Below are 24871 nucleotides of genomic sequence, written 5' to 3' on the forward strand. Positions count from 1 at the left end.
AAAATATTAAAATATTTTTCCTGCACAGTGAATGCTGTAATGGAAAAAAAACACGCAGTTCACCATTTTTTGTCACTTTACCCCTCCAAAAAATTGAATAACAGTTGTACAAACCCCAAAAATTTTAAAAACTACAGTTTGTCCTGCAAGAACAAGCCCTTATACAACTCTGTAGACTGAAATATAAAAGGTTTTAGCTGTCAGAAAATTTTTATTTTTATTTTTTTCAAGTAATAAAATAAAGTATACAAATTTAGTATTGATGTAATTGGCATTGGTATTGCCGTAATTAGGATGTGATGTTATTTTTAGCACACAGTGAACACCATAATATCAAAACCCAAAAAACACTTTGCGGAATAGTGTTTTTTTTTCACCCCACAAATAATTTTTTCCCTCCATTTTCTAATGCAATACATGGTAATATAAATTGTGCCATTAAAAATGCATCCCATGAGGATCCCTCCTAATTGTCTGGAATCCCACATGGCAGTAGAGCTAATGGAGCATCCACTTGTAAACAACTAGGGAGGGTGGTTTGCAGTGTTCTGTGTAGGATAATGCTGAAGCGGTATAGACAGAATGTGCCATCATCCTTACTAGAGTTGACTGTGGGGGGAGTATGCTATGGCGATAATATCCGTCTGAGGGGAGTCAGAGAGGAATGAGTGGTGCCGAGCTCAAACCCAATGAACCGGATAGCAGGGAGCAGTCAGTTCCACTGTAATATTAGCCAGTTCTGAAGGGACTAGAGGGAAGCTATAGTGAAGGCCTGAGGTGCAGCATAATGGGTCTCCTTCCCAGTGCAGCAAGAGTGGTCTTGTCTGTAGCTACATCCCATATGGGTTGCAGACTACAGTTACCATCATCCACTGCTGACATACCATATATTCTGATGGCACCTGAAGAGTCAGTCTCTCCCGCACTTTGCATTTCATACTGTGCTCCCTTGCTGCTGAGCCTCTCACATTAGTTCCCAGTTACACCCTCCTATATCTCCTAGTGCTGGAACTGAGCATGCTTGACCAGTAAGCTGAAGAAGATCCCTGGGCACGAAACTATAAACATCACATTCTGGGCCTTTGGTTGTGAGTGATTACGTTGGAAACTACAGAAAATTTTTAATGACTCTATATTTACTTTGTACCGTATACTTGTAAAAGGAGTCAAGTTTGGAAGGGCCAAGTAGTGTAAACTTGATCACGTCTGGTCCTGTCAATCAGAGTGCAGGGCCGCAGCATTTACAGAGGAAGTGGAGCCTTTAGGTATAACAATAGCACCTCTATTGCTCCTAGATGCTCATTTGCATGTAATAAAGCATATGAACATGGGACCAACATAGATGCCTTCAGCTACTAAGTGCACATGTAACTTTTCAGACTGTTTCATAGGTACAAATCTGTTGACAGATACCCTTTAAATATGTTAAGAACAAATATATGACAAGAACATGTATATCTGGTTCCTGACTACAGTCACCGGTGGATGGACGTTATCTGTATTGAAGGCAGTTGTCATATCCCATGCATCAACTGTAGCAATGGGAAGATCTTTGAAGACTTCCTTAACAATCAGGTATTGGATGTAGCCGTGAAAGTCGCTCAATCTCTCTGCATCCCGGATTTCTCTGGTGTTCTCAGTTCTGATGATGACCTTTGTATCTGGACTCCTTATGAAGAGTCTTTCCACAGCTCTGTGCACATTGAAAACTCTCCTGATGAAGAGCTGAATTGGGAAGAGCCTGAAGTGTTGCCCAATTGAGAGGACAAGCACATGGTGTGGACCTCCTTCTATGTGATCAATCTCATCACTCATGTAAGAGTCATCTTTAACAACATAGGCACGTGTTGTAACAAAAGGGTGACTATGCTTCTTAAAGAACAGCAGTGTATTCCTTTTATCATTTGCTGCAAAAAACTTTGAATACAGACCAGCACGGTGGAGATCAAAGTTCTTGAATTCTGTCAGAGAAGAAAAAGTTGATATTATTCATAATAAATTATATTATATATATTACATCATGCAATGCCAGTCTGCTGCATCAAAAGCAAAGACGATATTATCAAGTATAGGGAAAGGCACAGCTCCTGGAGCAGTAAGTATTATTTTATTCCTTTATAAAGCATTGATGAGAATGCATCTTGAGTATGAAGAGCAGTTTTGGGCACTAATCCATAAAAAAAATCAAAAAGCTAGAAAGTGTGCAAAGAATGGCAAACACATAAATACAAAGGCATGGGACATCTCAGTTATAAAGATGGGTTGTCAAAATTAAAATATTTTACCCTAGAGAAGTAAAAGGCTGAGGGGTGATATATTTTGTATAAATATGAAAATTGTCCCTAGAATCATTATTATAATTTGTCTGTAATGATTCTCATATGTCCAGGTCATGGTATATTAATATACAGAGTCAGAGCAACTGGACTCGTATTTTTTTATCCTGAAGACATTTCGCTAGTCACCCAAATGGCTTTTTCAATTAGACAGGCTTGTACAAGAAATGTCATGGAAGTAAAATGTTGACGCATTTGCATGACTGAAGCTTTTAAGTGTGATTAAATTGCCTCAGGAGAGGTGTTACAACAGTATTGTAAGTGGCAGACAATATAAACCTATTTATAGGAAATCTACTAATATGGAACAATATCTGTTGTTTGATTCCCACATCCTCTGGATCACAAACTGGTGGTCATCAGAACCCTACACCACCGAGCTGAATAGATCTTATTCAGCATAGAGGCTAATAAAAGGGAATTCAAACAACTTGAAGGGGCGCTTAAATCTTTTGGGTAACCAGAATGGTCTTTTGGTCAAACTGAGAGAAGAACTTGGTCCTTCTGAATATGACTGAAAAATAATGTTTAATAAACATTGCAACAGAGTCTACTTTAAACATGGCAACACACTGGTTCACCCAAAAGACCCAATGCCAAAACACAAGAAGATGAATATTGTGTATGCAGTCTAGTGCATTGAGGGGGTGCCAAGAAATTTATATTTGGGAAACAAAACAGCAGCTACATATGGCCACATATGGCCTAGCACATAAGAGCCAACACCTGCGGTCAGAACTCAGTTGAGTACCTACAGCTTAAAGGGGTTCTCCGGGGTTTTAATATTGATGACCTATCCTCAGGATAGGCCATCAATATCAGATTGGCAGTGATCTAACACCCTGCACCCCCTTCGATCAGCTGTATAAGGAGACGACACGCGCAGTGTGCATGTGCCATCTCCCTCCTCTCTTCCTGCTCACTGCTGCTCTGCCACAGACATAGCAGCAGCAGGAAGGGAGACGACACGTGCACACTGTGCACGCCGTCTCCTCATACAGTTAATCGGCTGGGGTGACGGGTATCGGACCCCCGCAGATCTGATATTGATGACCTATCCTGAGAATAGGTCATCAATATCAAAAGCCCAGAGAACCCCTTTAAGGACAAAGGCCACTTGTGTGATGACAGCGAGTTTTGAATCTTAGGCACAGAGAAGGACTGGTTCAAATGAGGTGTGAAAAAGCTTTTTATGTTAAATTGGAGAAACCAAGCTTGAATAGAGGTGAAAGGGTGCGACATCTATTGTCTGCCACTTACAATGCTGTTTTCACACCTCTCCCAAGACAGTTTAATCACACCTCATCATGCAAATGCAGTCAACATCTTACCTCCATGACGGAAGCACAAGTCGCCAGTATTTAATGGCGGAAATTTCTTGTACAAGCCATTCTAATTGAGAAGGCTATTTGGATGACTGGCGAAACATCTTCAGTAAAAGAAAAAATACAAGTTCAGTTTCTCTAACTTATTTCTGCTGAATGGAGGGTCACTGCTTGCAGTGGAAGGAAACGTAATTTGGTAATTTAGCTAAGTGTGTCCAAACCGTACAGTTATGGGACATGCTCTCATAGGAATCGATAATGGCTGAAAGTGTGAATAGTTTTAAGAAGGGGTGAGATATCTTCTTTGTAAGGCTGCTTTCACATCTGCGTTTTCCTTTCCGTTTTGCAGATGTGGCAGATCATCTCAAAACTGTAGGAAAACAATTCCATTTGATTAATACATCCGGCTGCATCTGTTCAGCACGGATCCGGTTGTATAATATCGAAAATGAACATGCAGGATCCAGCACTAAAACCATTGTAAGTCAATGGGCACCAGATTAGTTTTTTTTTCTGTCCCCAAAAAATTGATCCGGCCCCATCCCCCATTATCTTGTGCCTTTATGTCATTGTATATTTATTTTGTGTCCTAATAAACTACATATATTTTATATGAGTGCTTTTTCATTCCTTTGCGGGGTTATTGGTTTTTTGCTCTTGTTGGTTCCGGCACCATTTACTTACATGGTTTTTGATGCCTGATACGGCATGTTCAGTTTACCGCTGCTTGGAGCCGCAGGTTGAGCATCCCTGCTTTGCAGTAACTGCTGCTATTTAGCACTTCAGAAAATAGCAATGTTAGAGCACTAAGCTATTTTCAGAAGTGCTATGGAAGTGAATGGAGAAAGCCCCACATGTGTGGCCTGCTCTCCATTTCTGTGGGGAGACCTTTGGAGCTTGTGACTTCATTTGGATAAGGTCCTTAAATGGATTATCCAAGATCATTTAAAATATCAGATAAGCCCCCTAATAACCTAAAATTAAAAATATTAGACAAGCCCACCCAGTTCTGCTGCTCCTCATTCACAAATTGCAGTAGTAACGATCCGATGTACAGCATGTGACGTCTGCAGCCAGTCACTGTCCTCATCAGCCTAAGCAGAGGACAGTGGTTATCTGCCGGGTTTATGTGCCTTATATAGGCAGTGAAAACCACTGGAGAAAGGAATGAGTATAGCATGATATTTCATTTTAATTCTCTCATTTTAAGTAAAAAATAAATAAAAATAATAATAATAATAATCCACTTTACCTGGGAAATGAACGTAACACTTACATGGTGCCCTTCTTTTCATCTTTCTAGTTGCAGATCCTCCTATTTTCTGGCTCCCTATCCTCCCAAGATAACCTATATAGAGTCTTTATTGCTCAGAGCATATAACAAATCTTTATTGAATAAATATACATGACATAATAAAAAGAGAGAAATCACATCAATATGAAGTACGGTACTACCCGAGGGAGGAATATGGGAGTATAATCGCAATGGAGGGTGGCTATAGACAATGAACATACCCATAATATGTAATCACCTCAGGAGAACCGCACACCCCAACGAGCCCCCAGATGAAGGTTTTGCCGAAACGCGCGTTGGGTATGTTATGACTTTTACGATTTGTCTATTGATTAACATTGCAGGAGAGGAGGGCCATTTATAAGATATGGATGCACTAAGGTTTAGCACTGGCTATTGATTTTACACAACTATCTGCTATTTACTACTGTATACATTATATACTCTGTAACCTAGCAATCATTGTCTATAGCCACCCTCTGTGATTTTTGATGTGATTTATCCTTTTTTATTATGTCATATACAGTGGATATAAAATGTCTACACACCCTTGTTAAAATGTCAGGTTTCTGTGCTGTAAAAAAAATTAGACAAAAATAAATAATTTCAGAACTTTTTCCACCTTTAATGTGACCTATAAACTGAACAACTCAATTGAAAAACAAACTGAAATCTTTTAGGTGGAGGGAAGAAAAAAATATATAATGTGGTTGCATAAGTGTGCACACCCACTTATAACTGGGGATGTAGCTGTGTTCAGAATTAAGCAACCAAATTCAAAATCATGTTAAATAGGAGTCAGCATACACCTGCCATCATTTAAAGTGCCTCTGATTACCCCAAATAAAGTTCAGCTGCTCTAGTTGGTCTTTCCTGAAATTTTTTTAGTCGCATCCCACAGCAAAAGCTATGGTCCACAGAGAGCTTCCAAAGCATCAGAGGGATCTCATTGTTAAAAGGTATCAGTCAGGAGAAGGGTACAGAAGAATTTCAAAGGCATTAGATATACCATGGAACACAGTGAAGACTATGGCACAACAGTGACATTACCAAAAACTGGACGTCCCTCCAAAATTGATGAAAAGACGAGAAGAAAACTGGTCTGGGAGGCTACCAAGAGGCCTACAACAACATTAAACGAGCTGCAGCAATACCTGTCAAGTACTGACTGTGTGGTACATGTGACAACAATCTCCCGTATTCTTCATATGTCTGGGCTATGGGGTAGAGTGGCAAGACGAAATCCTTTTCTTGCTAAGAAAAACATCCAAGCCAGGCTACATTTTGCAAAAACACATCTGAAGTCTCCCAAAAGCATGTGGGAAAAGGTGTTATGGTCTGATGAAACCAAGGTTGAACTTTTTGGCCATAATTCCAAAAGATATGTTTGGAACAACACTGAACATCACCAATACCATACCCACAGTGAAGAAAGGTGGTGGCAGCATCATGCTTTGGGGCTGTTTTTCTTCAGCTGGAACTAGGGCCTTAGTTAAGCTAGAGGAAATTATGAACAGTTCCAAATACCAGTCAATATTGGCACAACATCTTCAGGCTTCTGCTAGAAAGCTGAACATGAAGAGGAACTTCATCTTTCAGCATGATGACAACAACCCAAAGCATACATCCAAATCAACGAAGAATTGGCTTCACCAGAACAAGATTAAAGTTTTGGAATGGCCCAGCCAGAGCCCAGACCTAAATCCGATTGAAAATCTGTGGGGTGATCTGAAGAGGGCTGTGCACAGGAGATGCCCTCGCAATCTGATGGATTTGGAGTGTTTTTGCAAAGAAGAGTGGGCAAACCTTGCCAAGTCAAAATGTGCCATGCTGATAGACTCATACCCAAAAAGACAGTGCTGTAATAAAATCAAAAGGTGTTTCAACAAAGTATTAGTTTAAGGGTGTGCACACTTATGCAACCATATTATTATTTTTTTATTATTTTTTTCTTCCCTCTACCTAAAAGATTTCAGTTTGTTTTTCAATTGAGTTGTACAGTTTATAGGTCACATTAAAGGTGGAAAAAGTTCTGAATAGATTTATCTTTGTCTCATTTTTTTTTTACATCACAGAAACCTGACATTTTAACAGGGGTGTGTAGACTTTTTATATGCACTGTATATTTATTCAATAAAGAATGTTATATGCTTTGAGCTATAAAAAGACTCAGGTGTCTCTATATAAGTTATCTCTGTTTATTCAAAGTCAGCTCAATTTTGAGGGGGTTTTCTTGTATTTGGACACATTTCTCCCCAGTTTAGGGTTGATATTCGCTTTAATGCTTTGTAACCTCCATATAATAACCCCTATCCTCCCAAGCCTTCCTCCCCTCTGCCCTGACATTATGGCTAGAGTTGAGCGGACACCTGAATGTTCGGGTTCGACGGGTTCAGCAGAACTTCACAAAAAAGTTCGAGTTCGGAATCCGAACCCTATTGAAGTCAATAGGGACCCAAACTTTTGAGCACTAAAATGGCTGTAAAAATGTCTAGAAGGCTGAAAATGGCATCAAAATGTGGATAAGAGCATGGCAAGTGCTCTGCAAACAAATGTGGATAGGGAAATTACTTTAAATAACATAAAATACGTAAAAATAAAAAAATAATAATCTTGCTCTAGGAGCAAGGAGCTCTAGGGGCTGACCCCTGTCAGTCAGTACGTGTAGGCGTGTGGACACTTACTGCCCCACCATGTCGCACGTCCCCGTGATGTTCACGATCCAATTTGATATCTGCTCTATCAACTTTCGATGTTCTTTTATGTGCCTACCATGGTAATCACGGGTGGCGGGGAATCAGGGTCCAAGGCCGGAGAGGGAGCCTGAGAAAAGGATACCACATGCAAGGGAGGTCAATGGTCAGGTGGGACAAAGTATTAAAGCATAAGCTTCCAAGTTAAGGAGGGGGCACGCGGCAATTACTTACTCCCGACTCGGGCAGGTAGTGATGATAAATAACAATACAGGACTCTTAAGATGCCCTGTTATTGGAATGATTAACCCTTTCATGACCAAAGGTCATTGATGCCCCAGGGTCCAGGTCAAAATTTACAAATCAGACATGCGTCACTTTATGTGGTAATAGCTTTGGAACACTTTTACTTATCCAAGCCATTCTGAGATTGTTTTCTCGTGACACATTGTACTTCATGACAGTCATAAATTTGAGTCAATATATATCACCTTTATTTATAAAAATCCCAAATTTACCCAAAATTTTTAAAAATTAGCAATTTTCTAAATTTCAATTTCTCTGCTTCTAAAACAGAAAGTGATACTTCATAAAATATTTATTACATAACATTCCCCATATGTCTACTTTATGTTGGCATCATTTTGGAAATGTTATTTTATTTTTTTTAGAACGTTACAAGGCTTAGAAGTTTAGAAGCAATTCTTAAAATTTTTAGTTCAGGTCGGAAGTCACTTTGTGGGGCTTACATAGTGGAAACCCCCCATAAATGACCCCATTGTAGAAACTACACCCCTCAAGTTACCTAAAACCAATTTTACAAACGTTATTAACCCTTTAGGTGTTCCACAAGAATTAAAGGAAAATGGAGATGAAATTTCTAAATCTCGCTTTTTTCGCAGATTTTCTATTTTATTACATTTAAACAAAACTCAATATTTATTACTCTGATTCTGTGGTCATGCACACAACAGTATTTTTTCATGGTCCGCATAACGGGGTTCCGTTGGTCCGTGATCCGTGACAGTTTTTTCGTCCGTGGGTCTTCCTTGATTTTTGGAGGATCCACGGACATGAAAAAAAAGGCCTGGCCGTGCGGAGCCAATCGGATCCGTCCTGAATTACAATGCAAGTCAATGGGGACGGATCCGTTTGACGTTGACACAATATGGTGCAATTGCAAACGGATCCGTCCCCATTGACTTTCGATGTAAAGTCAGGAGTCCCTTTTATACCATCGGATGGGAGTTTTCTCCAATTTGAACCATGGGAACGCCTCTATGTTAGAAAATACCATCAGATTTGAGTTAATTGTGCTTATCATATTCCCCTGTAAGAGATCAGGGGCTGCCAGGCAGCAGGGGGCAGACCCCCCTCCCTCCCCAGTTTGAATATCATTGGTGGCCAGTGCGGCCCCCCTCCCTCCCTCTATTGTATTATCATTAGTGGCACAGTGTGCGCCCCCCGGCCCCCCCTCCCTCCCTCTATTGTATTTAACTCATTGGTGGCACAGTGTGCGCCCCCCCCCTCCCTCTATTGTATTTAACTCATTGGTGGCACAGTGTGCGCCCCCCCGGCCCCCCTCCCTCCCTCTATTGTTTTTAACTCATTGGTGGCACAGTGTGCGGCCCCCCTCCCTCCCTCTATTGTATTTAACTCATTGGTGGCACAGTGTGCGCCCCCCTCCCTCCCTCTATTGTATTTAACTCATTAGTGGCACAGTGTGCGCCCCCCTCCCTCCCTCTATTGTATTTAACTCATTGGTGGCACAGTGTGCGGCCTTCCCCCCCCCCCCCCCCCGATCATTGGTGGCAGCGGAGAGTTCCGATCGGAGTCCCAGTTTAATTGCTGGGGCTCCGATCGGTAACCATGGACACCAGGACGCTACTGCAGTTCTGGTTGCCATGGTTACTTAGCAATATTAGAAGCATCATACTTACCTGCTGGCTGCTGCGATGTCTGTGACCGGCCGGGAGCTCCTCCTACTGGTAAGTGACAGGTCTGTGCGGCGCATTGCTTAATGATCTGTCACTTACCAGTAGGAGGAGCTCCCGGCCGGTCACAGACAGCGCAGCAGCCAGCAGGTAAGTATGATGCTTCTCCGCTGCCACCAATGATCGGGGGGGGGGGGGGCTGAGGCCGCACACTGTGCCACCAATGAGTTAAACAGAATAGAGGTAGGGAGGGGGCGCACACTGTGCCACCAATGAGTTAAATACAATAGAGGGAGGGAGGGGGGCGGCACCTGAGGGGTTAATTGTACGGATCACAGCCCCCTGTAAGAGATCGGGTGCTGCCAGGCAGCAGGGGGCAATCATGTACACAGTTCGTAGTATATTCTAACTAGAAGCGTCCCCATCACTATGGGAACGCCTCTGTGTTAGAATATACTGTCGGATCTGAGTTTTCACGAAGTGAAAACTCAGCTCTGAAAAAGCTTTTATGCAGACGGATCTTCGGATCCGTCTGTCTGAAAGTAACCTACGGCCACGGATCACGGACACGGATGCCAATCTTGTGTGCATCCGTGTTTTTTCATGGACCCATTGACTTGAATGGGTCCGTGAACCGTTGTCCGTCAAAAAAATAGGACAGGTCATATTTTTTTGACGGACAGGATACACGGATGCGGCTGCAAAACGGTGCATTTTCAGATTTTTCCACGGACCCATTGAAAGTCAATGGGTCCGCGAAAAAAAATGGAAAACGGCACAACAGCCACGGACGCACACAATGGTCGTGTGCATGAGGCCTTACAGAAACACCCCACATGTGGTCGTAAACTGATGTAAGGGCGCACGGCAGGGCACAGAAGGAAAGGAACACCGTATGGTTTTTGGAAGGCAGACTTTGCTGGATTGGTTTTCTGAACGCCATATGTTTTTTATTTTTCTACAGATCGTCTTGTGCTGGGGCTCGTTTTTTGCAGAAAGAGTTGAGGTTTTTATTGGTACAATTTTTGGTTACATATGATTTTTTGATCATTCATTATTACACTTTATGGGGCAAGGTGGCCAAAAAATTGGCTGTTTTGGAACAGTTTTTTTTTTTTTTACAGCGTTCATCTGAGGGGTTAGGTCATGTGACAGTTTTTTAGAGCAGATCGTTACAGATGTGGCAATACCCAATATGTATACTTTTTCTTATTTATTTAAGTTTTACACAATAATAGCATTTCTGAAACCCAAAAAATGATGTTTTAGTGTCTCCATAGTCTGAGAGCCATAGCTTTTTTATTTTTTGGGAGATTGTCTTAAATATGGGCTCATTTTCTGCGGGTAACGGTTTGATTGGTACTATTTTGGGGTATATACGCCTTTTTGATCGCTTGGTGTTGCACTTTTTGTGATGTAAGGTGACAAAAATTGCTTATTTTTTTACACAGTTTTTATTTTTTATGGTGTTTATTGGACGGGTTTGATGATGTGATATATTTATAGAGATGGTCGTTACGGACGCGGTGACACCTAATATATGTGGTTTTTTTTTTTATAGGAAAAGGCAATTTATTTTTAACATTTTTATTTATTTATTTTTACTTTTATTATTTTCACTTATTTTTTTAATCAGTTCCCTCTTGGATCTTGAAGATCCAGTGGGGCTGATGGTTGTACTATACTTTGCAATGCTCTTGCATTGCAAAGTATAATACAATCAGATGCCCTGTAGGTGGCAGCACCGGACGCCTATGCCATGGCAACCGGACGCCTTTGCAAAGAGTACGGTTGCCATGGCAACCATCGGGCGCTGTGATCGCAGCAGCCCTGATGGTTGAGAGAGGAAGCCCCCTCCCTCTATTAACCCCATGGATGCCGCTACTGCGGCATCTATGGGGTTACAGCAGTGTCAGCATAGAGCTGACAGACGCTGCTGATGGCGGCGGCTCAGGAATGGAGCCGCCGCCATCACACACAGAAGGGGGACCGATCGGGGGCAGTGCTGGAAAGGGGGGAGGGGGGGCAGCATTTTACAAATTACAGATCGGGGCAGGAGGGGGCTGACCACATCGGGGGCAGGATAAGAAGATCAGAGCCTGAAACCGGCATTTTAACACTGCCGCGATCCGATTGGTTAGTCTGCACAGACTAACCAATCGGATCGATTGCCGGCATTACTGCACTGTATGCTGTCTGTGACAGCAGCAGGGCAGAGGCAGAAGCTTTAATCCAAGCGCTTTGCAGCGCTTGGATTAAAGAGCTGCCAGAACGTTTATATACGTGGTAGCTGCACGGGGCATGTGCAGCTATCACGTATATATACGGATTGCTGTCGTGAAGGGGTTAATAAAAAATATAGGAAATGTCACTGTGGTATTTTTGATTTTGTAAACGTTAGCCAAGAGAGGCCCTGCTGCCGCTTTGTTGACTCTAGCTAACTTCTGCCTGATCGCACTTCCCGGTGACGTCCACCAACCATTTGGATATCTTCTCTATCAACTTTCAAGGTTCTTTTCTGAGCCTACCATGTTGATCACGGTTATCGGCAAATCATGGTTTGATGCCGGAGAGAAAGAGCGTGAGAAAGAGAGACCACATCCAAGGGAGGAATATGTGTTTAAAATTTAAAATGATAGAGCGGAAATATGGGACAAAGTATTAAAGCTTAAATGTGGGACAACTTTTTAAAGTTTAAGCATTGAATGAAAGGAGGTGGCGTGCATCAATTAATGAAGAATTTCTTAAATTTTAGTCCCTGTCAACTATGCAGAGCAGGGGTTTCTATCCGGCAAAATTTGAAAAATGTTGGTGGAGTACTCGAAACAGCGCAACAAGGAACACATGTCTCGCATGGAGGCCGAGTCATTGGTGGGGAAATAGTGCTGTAGCTGAAACTCCACTATCTCCTGCTGCTGCTCGCACAGTCTGGCCAACATGTGCAAGGTGGAGTTCCACCTTGTGGGCACATTGCATATGAGGCGGTGAGCGGGAAGGCTGTAGTTACGCTGCAGCACTGACAGACAAGCAGCAGCAGGGTGAGAACGCCAAAAGCGCGCACAGAGGGCCCGCACTTTATGCAGCAGCTCTGACATATCGGGGTAATTTTTAAGGAATCTCTGCACCACCAAATTCAGCACATGTGCCAGGCAATGTGCGTCAAACCGGCTAGTCCCAGAGCTGCTACGAGATTTCGCCCATTATCGCACACCACCAGGCCGGGCTTGAGGCTCACTGGCATCAACCACTCATCGGTCTGTTGTTTAAGGCCCGTCCACAGCTCCTGCGCATTGTGGGGTTTGTCCCCCAAACAGATAAGTTTTAAAACTGCCTGCTGTCGTTTACCCCTGGCTATGCTGAAGTTGGTGGTGTAGGTGTTACGCTGACTGGATGAGGAGCCCTGCAATCCTTGGTGGAAGGACATGCGCCAAACTGCTATCCGCCTCAGGCCCTGCCGCCACTGCATTTACCCAGTCTTCTGTTAGGGAGATATAACGTCCCTGACTGTGCTTACTGGTCCATGCATCCATAGTGAGGTGCACCTTGGCACAGATGGCGTTGCGCAGTGCACACCTCATTTTGTCCCTCATTTGGTTGTGCAGGGAAGGGATGGCTCGCCTGGAAAAGTAGTGGCGCCTGGGCACGACGTACTGTAGGACAGCCACCGCCATCAGGTTTTTAAAACTATCCGTCTCCAACAGATGGAATGACAGCATTTCAAAGGCCAGTAATTTAGAAATGCTGGCATTCAGGGCTAGGGATCGCGGGTGGGTAGGGGGGTACTTCCTCTTCCTCTCCAGTGTTTGGGAGATGGAGAGCTGAACGCTTCCGTGAGACATTGTGGAGATGCTTGGTGACCCAGGTGGTGGTGTTGCTGGCAGATCCTCTGTTTGAGGGGGGAAGGTGGCACTGTCACTCCAGAGGTGGATGAAGAGGGTGAGACTGCAGCAGAAGAGGAAGCAGGAGGAGCCAGAGACTTTTCTTGGTTTTTGAGGTGTCTACACCACTGCAGCTCGTGATTAGCACTTAAATGCCTGGTCATGCAGGTTGTGTTCAGGTTGAGAACGTTTATGCCTCGCTTCAGGCTCTGATTGCACAGCGTGCAAACCACTCGTGTCGTCAGCACATTGTCTGAAGAAGTGCCACACCAGGGAACTCCTCGGAGATGGCTTTGGTCTGCTCGGTCACTTGCTGCGGTGGGCAGTAGCAGGCGTAATGTCTAGGGGACGGCCGATCTGCTTTTGCACCCTGCTCCCTTTTTTGCTGTGCTGGTGGCTCTGTGCGACCACTGCCTCATCCTCCGAACTACATAGGTCACTTGCATAACCTTGATTCCATGTGGGGTCGAGGACCTCATCGTCCTCCACATCATCTTCCACCCAGTCTTCACCCCTGCCCTCCTTGTCGGTCTGCACACTTTCGAAAGCCCCAGCAGTTGGCACCTGTGTTTCATCATCATCCGAGACGTGCTGCGATGGTCTTTCCATGTACTCATCTTGAAAGATAAGTGGTTGGGCATCGGTGCACTCAATCTCTTCCACTTCTGGGGCAGGGCTAGGTGGATGGTCCTGGGAAACCCTTCTAACAGAGTCATCAAAAAGCAGAAGAGACTGCTGCATGACTTGCGGCTCAGACTGCTTGGCTGATTTGCAAGGGGGTGAGATGAAAGACTGATGGACATCGGCTGCAGGTGCCAACTCTGATCTTTCAGCAGGAGACTGGGTGGGAGACAATGTGAAGGAACTGGAGGCACTGTCAGAAACCCAATCTACTATCCCCTGTACTTGTTCAGGCCTCACCATTCGTAGAACCGCATTAGGCCCGACCAAATACCTCTGCAGGTTCTGTCGCCTACTCGCACCTGAGGAAGGGGTTTCAGTTGTGCCTGTAGCTGGCACAGATCGACCACGTCCTCTCCCTGCAACAGGAGCTCCACCAGCAGCACCATGACCTGGGCCAATATCCCTTATTTGACGCTCTCCTCATATTTCTCAAATTTAGGATCTTGCCCTAAATTGGTGTTTAATTAATAGCAGAATAGATTGACAGTATGTAAAGGGTGTATCTCACACGCCCTGATCCAGTCTAGGCCGCAACTAAAGATTTGTGCCCAAAATGGGTGTTTGTTTAATAACTGAATAGGGTGTATCTCACATGCCCTGATACAGACTAGGCCCCAATTAAAGTTTGTTGACCAAAATGGCTAGAACCACAGTATCTAAAGTGTATATCTCACAATGACATATGCAGCAAAGGCTGCAAAATTTACTTTTTGCCTAAAACGGGTTTTTGTTTAATAACTGAATATGACAGCAGTATATAACCCTTTAATTTCACACGTGCTGATGCTGCAAGGCCAGAAAAATGGTGTATTTTGCTCAAAAAGGGGTGTTTTATTAATAGAAGAATATAACCACAGTATATAAATGGTGTATCTCACACGCCCTGATCCACACAAGGCCGCAATTAAAGATTTGTGCCCAAAATGGCTGTATTTCAAATAACTGAATAGAACCACAGTATGTAAAGGCTGTATCTCACACGTACTAATCCAGAGTAGGCCGCATTTAAGTTTTTTTGCCCAAAATGGGTGTTTGTTTAATAACTGAATATGAAAGCTGTATATAACCTTTGAATTTCACACGTGCTGATGCTGCAAGGGCTGTAAAATAGTGGATTTTGCCAAAAAAGGGTGTTTTTAAAAACCCAGGAAAATTATGGCTGTATTTCTAGCTTAAATTGCACACTGACTAATCCAGATGTTGTATATTGCCAAAAAAGTGTGTTTTTTTTGTAACAGAATATGAAAGCTGTATATATTAAACTTGAATTTCACACATGCAGATCTGTAAAATAGTGGATTTTGGCCAAAAAAAAAGCATGTTTTTAAAAACCCAGAAAATTATGGCTGTATTTTCTAGCTTAAATTGCACACTGACTAATCCAGATGTTAGATTTTGCCAAAAAAGTGTGTTTTTTTTTACTAAAAGAATATGAAAGCTCTATATAACCCTTGAATTTCACTCGTGCTGATGCTGCAAGGGCTGTAAAATTTGGTATTTTGGCAAAAAAGTGTGTTTTTAAAAACCTAGAAAATTATGGCTGTATTTCTAGCTTAAACTGCACACTGACTAATCCTGCAAATGCACCAGATGTATATTGCCAAAAAGGGGTATTTTTTTAAAACCAGATTATTAGTGCAGTTTTTTAAGCTTTGATCTGAATGTCACAAAAGCTCAGATGCAGTACTGGTACAACCAGCTTGCAGAAAATGGCCGCCGCCGCCCACCTAACTAACAGATTGACAAAAGTTATTTTTTTCTGTCACTGGGCTCAGGGCAGGGTAAAAAGATCGTGCCCTGCACCTGCACAACTAAATGTATGTCGATCGCTGAGTTAAATTCACGTTCTGAACCATAGATTCTCTACTATTCTCTCCCTGAAATCACCAGCAGCATCCTCTCCCTACACTAGCAACAGCAGAGTGACGTGCAGCGCTACGTCACTCAAGCTTATATAGAGGCTGGGTCACATGCTGCACTGGCCAATCACAGCCATGCCATTAGTAGGCATGGCTGTGATGGCTTTTACGCTGGGTTCACACCTGAGCGTTCGCGATGGAGCGCTCTGTATGCGCGATTGTACTGGCGTTTACAATCGCGCATACAGAGACAAGCGATCGCCCATTGTCGCGCGTTCCCCAAAGTCTATGTACGACAAAATGCCCCAAAGAAGCTCAAGAACTTTTTTGAGCGTCGGGCGTTGGTATGGGCGATCGTACGCGCTGTAAAACGCCCAGGTGAGAACCATTCCCATAGGGAAGCATTGGTTTCTCCTTGTTGAGCGTTTTACAGCGCGTAGGAACGCGCTGTAAAACGCTCAGGTGTGAACCCAGGGTTAAGGTCAGACAGTTAAATGCTTGTTGAATGGCTGCTCTGCAGCCTTTCAAAAAGCGCAGAACACTGAACCCGAACTTTTACGAAAATGTTCAGGTTCGGGTCCGGGGTCCATAAATCTTAGGCCCCTTTCACACGGGCATTGCGGATTGGGGCCGGATGCGTTCAGGGTGCGTTCAGTGAAACTCGCACAATTTTGCAAGCAAGTTCAGTCAGTTTTGTCTGCGATTGCGTTCAGTTGTTCAGTTTTTTCCGCGCGGGTGCAATGCGTTTTGATGCGTTTTTCACGCGCGTGATAAAAAACTGAAGGTTTACAAGCAACCATCAGTGAAAAACGCATTGTACCCGCACTTGCTTGCGGATGCAATGCGTTTTTCACGCAGCCCCATTCACTTCTATGGGGCCAGGGCTGCGTGAAAAACGCAGAATATAGAACATGCTGCGATTTTCACGCAACGCAGAACTGATGCGTGAAAAACAATGTTCATTTACACAGACCCATTGAAATAAATGGGTCAGTATTCAGTGCGGGTGCTATGCGTTCACGTCACGCATTGCACCCGTGCGGAAAACTCGCTCGTGTGAAAGGGGCCTTACCCTGGGTTCACACCTGAGCGTTCTGAAAGGAGCGCTCTGTATGCGCGATTGTACCGGCGTTTACAATCGCGCATACAGAGACAAGCGAACGCGCATTGTCGCGCGTTCCCGAATATCTATGTACGGGAACGCGCGACAAAACGCCCCAAAAAAGCTCAAGAACTTGTTTGAGCGTCGGGCGTTTCACAGCGCGATAGTACGCGCTGTAAAACGCCCAGGTGAGAACCATTCCCATAGGGAAGCATTGGTTTCTCCTTGTTGAGCGTTTTACAGCGCATAGGAACGCGCTGTAAAACGCTCAGGTGTGAACTTAGGGTTAAAGTTAGGTACGAACTTGAAGTTTACAGTTCGGGTTCGCTCAACCCTAATTATGGCACTTTGTTTCCAAAACGCACACAGATGCAGTCTGATGTGCTGATCATCAAGAACGTAGCCTGCAGCGTCTTTGTAGAATATATCCCTGAGGCAGTAGCCAAAAAGAAAATGTAGCGAGCAGGCGCCTGCATGAGATATTGAAATAAACTGCCATGATGTCAGGGTAAAGAGGAGGAAGGCTTAAGAGATTAGGGGAGAAGCAGACTTTGGCAAATATTTTCAGGCTTGGTTACTTTGGATTCAATTTGCATATGAATAATATTTCATCTTCTGGGCTTTCGCTGCACACAGTGGAGACAACAGCCATGGTTTTTACCATGTATTGCTGGCCATTGCAGGTATTTTTATCAGTGAAAATTGGGTAACAGACTGTTCCCTTTCGTCCTAACCAGCAGCACAAGTGGGGTATTTCCCCCTGTGAAGCTGGTCAGGACAGGCGGAATTTTTATTGAACAAAAAATTTCTGCCTAAGTATCCTAATTAGTAATTAACTAATTAAGCCCCTACCCCATATAACCCGGCCCCTAACTGGACGGGGTTGCTTTTTTATTGTCCTGTGGACTCCAGGACAGGCTAGACTCCTTACTGGAGTCTCCCATTGTTAAATTTGTAGTGTTATAATATTATAATGTTTTAATTCTGCCTTCTTATCTCCTAGGTATCCGGAGTGTGTTCTGCCCTCTCCTGCCTCGGTGGGAGCGTGCCTCCGTTGGTTTACTTCTAGGCCCATCTACTCTTCCTGTCGTTGGATTCTATTCCAGTCACAGTGCCATGCTTTCTTACCTCCGCTGTGTCGCAGAAGCAGTCGCTTCCGCGCTCCTCCGTCGTCTCGCGAGAAGCGGAAGTGCGTCATTGACGTCACTTCCGGTTTCCGGCTCCGTCCTCCAGCGCTGTGTTCAGCGCTTCCTTTGTATAAAGTTTCTTAGATCCGTGCCCTCAGTTGGACAGGGGTACCTAACTGGGGGAAATGGAGAGTTTATATTATTTTAATTAAAGTTGCATTTTTAAGTCTGGAGATCCACCTCCAGGGTGGGGGAGTGACTATAGCTCCTCCCCCTTGCACTATTTAGGGCACCTGTGTGAGGCAGGTCAGTGTTGCTCTCAGTTTTCTGAGCTCAACTGACATCTGCTGTTTGGCTACTCCTGCGCTCAGGAAGTTCCTTGAAGTCACCTTGCTTTTTCTTTCTAAGATGGCATCGCCACCTCATGGTAAGGTACTGCTCTCTTTTTAGAGCCATTCTTGGGTCCAAATTCTTATCCTGTTGTCTATTTCTTAGGCAAATCCACCCAGAAGCAGAAACATCTCGCCTGCTCCAGCTGCAGCACCCCGTTGCCGGATTCGTACGAATTCCACCAATGCCCAGGCTGCCGACCCAGACCAACCGACCAAGAACCAACGGTGGTGGAGATTTTTTCGTGGATGAAGCAGTTTATGGATACGTCCATTGCCGAGATCAAGGGAGCAGTCTCTAACAAGAGGCCCAGACAGGCTTCTCCTGGTCCTGTACCCATGTCTGAAGACATCATTTCCATTGAGGATAATTCTTCCTCTGAGGAAGAGAGTTCGGCCTTCCTCTTTCCGGCCGAAAAACTCAAAGACTGTTACGCTCCATCAGGTCGAGGGACCATGATGTTGAGCAGGGGGAAGCTCCACAGTCCACCTCTAGGGGGCCAAGGGCCTTTAAAGTGGACGAGTCTCTAAAGAAATTAATGGCAACCGAGTGGAAACACCCGGAGAAGGGTCCAGTGTTAGCAAAGAGGTTTAAACTAATGTTCCCTCTACAGGATGCGGATTCTTTAGTCTGGGTTCCACCTCCAAAGGTGGATATGACCATATCTAAGCTCTCCAAAAGAACTCTAGTCCCCTCAGACGACGGCAGCAACCTAAAGGACCCCCTAGACAGACGAGCAGAGTGCACGCTTAGACGCAACTACTCAGCTGCCTCCGCCTCTGCCTCGGTTGCTATAGCGTGCTCTGAAGTATCAGAGTTTATCCGTGCGTGCACTCTCAGAATCCAATCGGACTTGGATTCTGGGGTTGCCCGGGACGACATCCTGGACCAATTTAAGACTCTCTTACTGGGGATTGATTTCTTATCAGATTCCTCCCAACAACAATTAAAATTAGCAGCCAAATCTATGGCGCTTTCTTCAGCCAGCAGGCGCCCACTCTGGTTAAAACCATGGGCGGCGGACAATACCTCCAAGTTTAACCTTTGCTCCCTTCCCTATGAACCAGGTAGATTGTTCGGTTCTGAATTAGATTCTCTCATGGAGAACTTAGCGGACAAGAAAGGTAAATCCCTCCCCCAGCAGTCCTTTCGGGGTCGAGGAAGATTTCAGGGGGGAGATAGAACGCAGAGGCGTTCTGAAGGTAGTAAGAGAGGTAGGGGTTGCGGTCATGGAAACCGCAGGGCTGATCTATGACTCTCTAGAGCCCGTCAATTCCCCTTCCCCTCCCGCCGGTGTTCCAGAGGAAGGACCAGTTTTCAGTCCCCCAGTCGGTGGACGTTTGAGTTTATTCAAAAGTTTTTGGATGCAAAAAATTCCAGACCCTTGGGTGCTACAGGTGATAGCATCAGGGTACAAAATAGATTTAATTTCCCTTCCTCTGGACAAGTTCGTCCTAACAAGGACTTTAGCACCCGACAAACAATCAATCCTGGAAGACTCGGTTCTTCAGTATATACGGAAAGGAGCATTATAGGAGGTTCCTCCTCACGAATGGCGGCAGGGGGTATATTCTCCCATCTTTCTGGTACCAAAACCATCAGGAGATGATCATCGATTTACGTTACTTAAATCGTTTCATCAGGAAGAAGCGTTTCCGGATGGAAACCATTCGCTCTGTATTAAACATCCTGAACCCAGGAGATATGATGGTAACTATAGACCTGAAGGATGCTTACCTTCATGTTCCCATCTACCCAGCACACAGGAAATATCTCAGAGTTGCTGTGGCCTTGCAAGGGGTAGTGAAGCACTACCAGTTTGCTGTATTGCCCTTCGGCATATCCTCAGCTCTGCACACCTTCACAAAGGTAGTGGCTCCTGTGGTTGCCCATTTAAGACTTCTTGGGCTAGAGGTCGTACCGTACTTGGACGATTGGCTTTTAAAAGCCGCAAACGCAGACGTCCTGCAGAGTCAGCTTCAACAAGCTCTCCAGATTCTCCAGGGTATGGGTTGGCTGATAAATTGGGACAAGTCGCACTTAATCCCGTCAACCACGAGAACGTTCTTGGGGTTTGTGATCGATTCACAACTGATGACCCTGTACCTGTCCCCACAGATGAGGGACAGAGTAATAAAAGCCGCACAGTCTCTTATACCACCCAAATGAGTCTCCATAAGGGTTCTTATGAGGATGTTAGGCCACATGTCAGCATCTGCAGAGGCAGTTCCTTGGGCCTTATGGCACTTATGCCCACTTCAGGAGGAGGTCTTAGCAGCTTGGAGTCGCAAGCCCAAAGACCTAGACAGAATACACTCTCTGTCGGTAGAAGTCCGTTCTTAGCTCAAGTGGTGGAAGAACCTAAAAGATGGGAGGTCTTTGGTTCAACCTTGTTGGATCACGTTGACCACGGACGCTTCCCTGCTGGGCTGGGGAGCCCACCTGGAGGACAACCCAGTACGAGGTACTTGGAATCCCTAGGAGAAAATCTTCTCATCCAACTGGAGAGAGCTGAGAGCAGTCAAACTAGCCCTCCTTCATTTTGCTCCTCTCATCCGCAGTCAGGCGGTGAGAGTCCGGACAGACAACACAACTGTGGTCGCTTACCTAAACAGACAGGGAGGGACGAAATCTTAAACCCTCCTGAGGGAGGTGGGTTCTATTCTCTCTTGGGCAGAGATCAATCTATCCCACCTAATGGCAGTCCATATCAAAGGAGATCTCAATGTGGTGGCAGATCACCTGAGTCGGGGCCTACCGGTTCCAAGAGAATGGTCCCTGAACAAGAGTATCTTCTCCATGATAGTCCAGCGGTGGGGTACCCCGGAAATCGACCTGATTGCTACCCGATTGAACGCCAAGGTGAGCAAGTTCTGTTCCCTTTACAGGGAGGACAACCCGGTAGCGATAGACGCTCTGTCCATAACTTGGAGGTTCAGGCTGGCATATATCTTCCCTCCAATTTCCATGATACCGAGGGTATTGATGAAGATCAAGCAAGACCAGACCTCAGTGATTGCCATCATGCCATTCTGGCCGAAGAGGTCTTGGTTCACCCAGCTCATGCAGATGAGTCAGGGCAATTATTGGAGACTTCCCCTAATACAGGACCTTGTGTATCAGGACACAGGTCCCTGTCTATATCTGAGGAGGCTCAATCTGACAGCCTGAAGATTGACAGGTCCCTTCTAGAAGCTAGAGGGTTATCTGTGGAGGTCTTGAGAACAATTTCTCACTCCAGAGCGGAATCTACAAGCAAAAAGTATTCTAGAATCTACAGAATATTCCTGCAATGGTGTAATGACAGAGAGGTAGTTGCCTCAGACCCTCCTCTCTCCGCTATTCTACAATTCCTCCAGGATGGTCTAGACAAGGGTCTAAGCCCATCTACACTCAGAGCTCACGTCTCTGCTTTATCGGCATGCCTCAGCAGACCGATTTCTCAGGACCACCTAATCAAGAGGTTCCTGAAGGGAGCCGAGAGGCTTAAACCCAGAATCTTGAGACCAATCCCGCAGTAGGATTTAACAGTGGTTCTAAAAGGGTTGTGTGTTCCCCTTTTGAGCCTTTGAATGAGGTAGACTTGAGGTTCTTATCTCTAAAGATCACCTTCTTACTGGCTATCACATCAGCTAAGAGAGTTGGGGAACTTCAGGCTCTGGGGGCTTCCGAGCCCTATTTAAAATTCCTTCAGGACAAGGTCCTGTTAAGGTTTTTGCCAACCTTTTTGCCAAAGGTTCCTACCTTTTCCAATATCAATCAGACGATATGTCTACCCACTTTTTTACCGGCTGCGTCTTCTCCCGAGGAAGAAATGCTCCGTACATTGGACATCTCAAGAAGTCTTAGGGTGTATTTGGACAGAACAAGCGATTTTAGAAGATCGGAAAACCTCCTTCTGACCTATTCAGGGAAGAACAGGGGTCTGAAGGCCTCCAAACCCACTCTGAGCAGGTGGATTAAAGAAGCAATCCATCTGGCTTTTCTGTCCCAAGACTTGACGCCTCCTTCCTTTGTCTCCGCCCATTCTACCAGGGCTGTATCCACCTCTTATGCTGAAAAGAAACTGATCCCTTTAGACCAGATTTGTGCAGCCGCTTCTTGGAGTTCTCTGAACACCTTCATCTCACATTATCGTCTAGAGGCCAGAAGAGCGGAGGGAATGGCCTTTGGACAATCTGTTTTAAGTGCCGCCCTCTCCTAAGAGGGGAGTAGGGAGCCCTCCCAATTTAAATGAGGTTTCTTGCTACTTCCCCACTTGTGCTGCTGGTTAGGACGAAAGGGAAGCGTCAATTTTGACGTAAATTTGTTTTCCCTTAGTCCTAACAGCAGCACACAAATTTCCCTCCCCTTGTGTGATTTATTATCAGTTAATAGTTATAAAGCAACCCCGTCCAGTTAGGGGCCGGGTTATATGGGGTAGGAGCTTAATTAGTTAATTACTAATTAGGATACTTAGGCAGAAATTTTTTATTCAATAAAAATTCCGCCTGTCCTGACCAGTAGGGATGAGCGAACCCGAACTTTATAGTTCGGGTTCGTACCGAATTTTGGGGTGTCCGTGACACGGACCCGAACCCGAACATTTTCGTAAAGGTTCGGGTTCGGTGTTTGTCGCTTTCTTGGCGCTTTTTGAAAGGCTGCAAAGCAGCCAATCAACAAGCGTCATACTACTTGCCCCAAGAGGCCATCACAGCCATGCCTACTATTGGCATGGCTGTGATTGGCCAGTGCAGCATGTGACCGAGCCTCTATTTAAGCTGGAGTCACGTAGCGCCGCACGTCACTCTGCTCTGATCAGTGTAGGGAGAGGTTGCAGCTGCGACGTTAGGGCGAGATTAGGCAGTGATTAACTCCTCCAAAAGACTTTATTCATTGATCGATCTGCAGCTGTGGATTATTGAACTGCTGATATTCAATTGCTCACTGTTTTCAGGCTGCCCAGAGCGTTTTTCATTCACTTTTTTCTGGGGTGATCGGCGGCCATTTTGTGTCTTCTGGTGCGCCAGCACAAGCTGCCACCAAGTACATTTAACCCTCAATAGTGTGGTTATTTTTTGGCTATATCCTACATCAGGGTCAAGCTGTCACCAAGTGCATTTGACCCTCAATAGTGTGGTTATTTTTTGGCCATATACTACATCAGGGGCAAGCTGAGCCTGTCACCAAGAACATTTAACCCTCAATAGTGTGGTGGTTTTTTGGCTATATCCTACATCAGGGTGAAGCTGTCACACCAAGTGCATTTAACCATCAATAGTGTGGTTATTTTTTGGCCATATCCCAGTCTAATTCTGACTGTAAACGTATACCTGTCACCCAGCGCCTAAATAATAGGCCTCAAATTTATAGTCAGCTAAATCTGTGGTTATTGCTGTGGCTGGGCAAGTTATTTAGTGTCCGTCAAAGCACAGTTTTTGTTCTGGGTTGAAATACAATTCCCAATTTAGCAATTCTCTAAATTAGTGGTTTCTGCTGTATCAGGCCTACTTTAAATCCATCCCTAAAAGGGTATATTAGAATCAAGGTGCTGATAGGGTCATTCTCAATAACTTGACACACATGCTACTATGCATATCCCAGTCTAATTCTGTCCGTAAATGTATACCTGTCACCCAGCGCCTAAATAATAGGCCTCAAATTTGTAGTCAGCTAAATCTGTGGTTATTGCTGTGGCTGGGCAAGTTATTTAGTGTCCGTCAAAGCACAGTTTTTGTTCTGGGTTGAAATACAATTCCCAATTTAGCTATTCTCTAAATTAGTGGTTTCTGCTGTATCAGGCCTACTTTAAATTTATCCCTAAAAGGGTATATTAGAATCAAGGTGCTGATAGGGTCATTCTCAATAACTTGACACACACGCTACTGTGCATATCCCAGTCTAATTCTGTCCGTAAACGTATACCTGTCACCCAGCGCCTAAATACTAGGCCTCAAATTTGTAGTCAGCTAAATCTGTGGTTATTGCTGTGGCTGGGCAAGTTATTTAGTGTCCGTCAAAGCACAGTTTTTGTTCTGGGTTAAAATACAATTCCCAATTTAGCAATTCTCTAAATTAGTGGTTTCTGCTGTATCAGGCCTACTTTAAATTTATCCCTAAAAGGGAATATTAGATTCAAGGTGCTGATAGGGTCATTCTCAATAACTTCACACATACGCTACTGTGCATATCCCAGTCTAATTCTGTCCGTAAATGTATACCTGTCACCCAGCGCCTAAATAATAGGCCTCAAATTTGTAGTCAGCTAAA

At 44.6% G+C, this 24871-nt stretch overlaps 1 protein-coding gene across 1 annotated transcript in view; it reads right to left on the reverse strand.

Moving 5' to 3' along the window:
• Positions 1-490: 490 nt before the first annotated feature.
• LOC122942042 (NXPE family member 1-like) overlaps positions 491-24871 on the reverse strand; it is an 88823-nt gene continuing 64442 nt past the window's right edge. Inside the window, exon 5 of the mRNA XM_044299536.1 lies at positions 491-1961. Coding sequence (XP_044155471.1) covers positions 1426-1961 — 536 coding nt within the window. The 3' untranslated portion in view covers positions 491-1425. The remainder of the gene's footprint in view (positions 1962-24871) is intronic.

This window comes from Bufo gargarizans, chromosome 6 (genome assembly GCF_014858855.1).
Source record: "Bufo gargarizans isolate SCDJY-AF-19 chromosome 6, ASM1485885v1, whole genome shotgun sequence".
Lineage (NCBI taxonomy): Eukaryota > Metazoa > Chordata > Amphibia > Anura > Bufonidae > Bufo > Bufo gargarizans.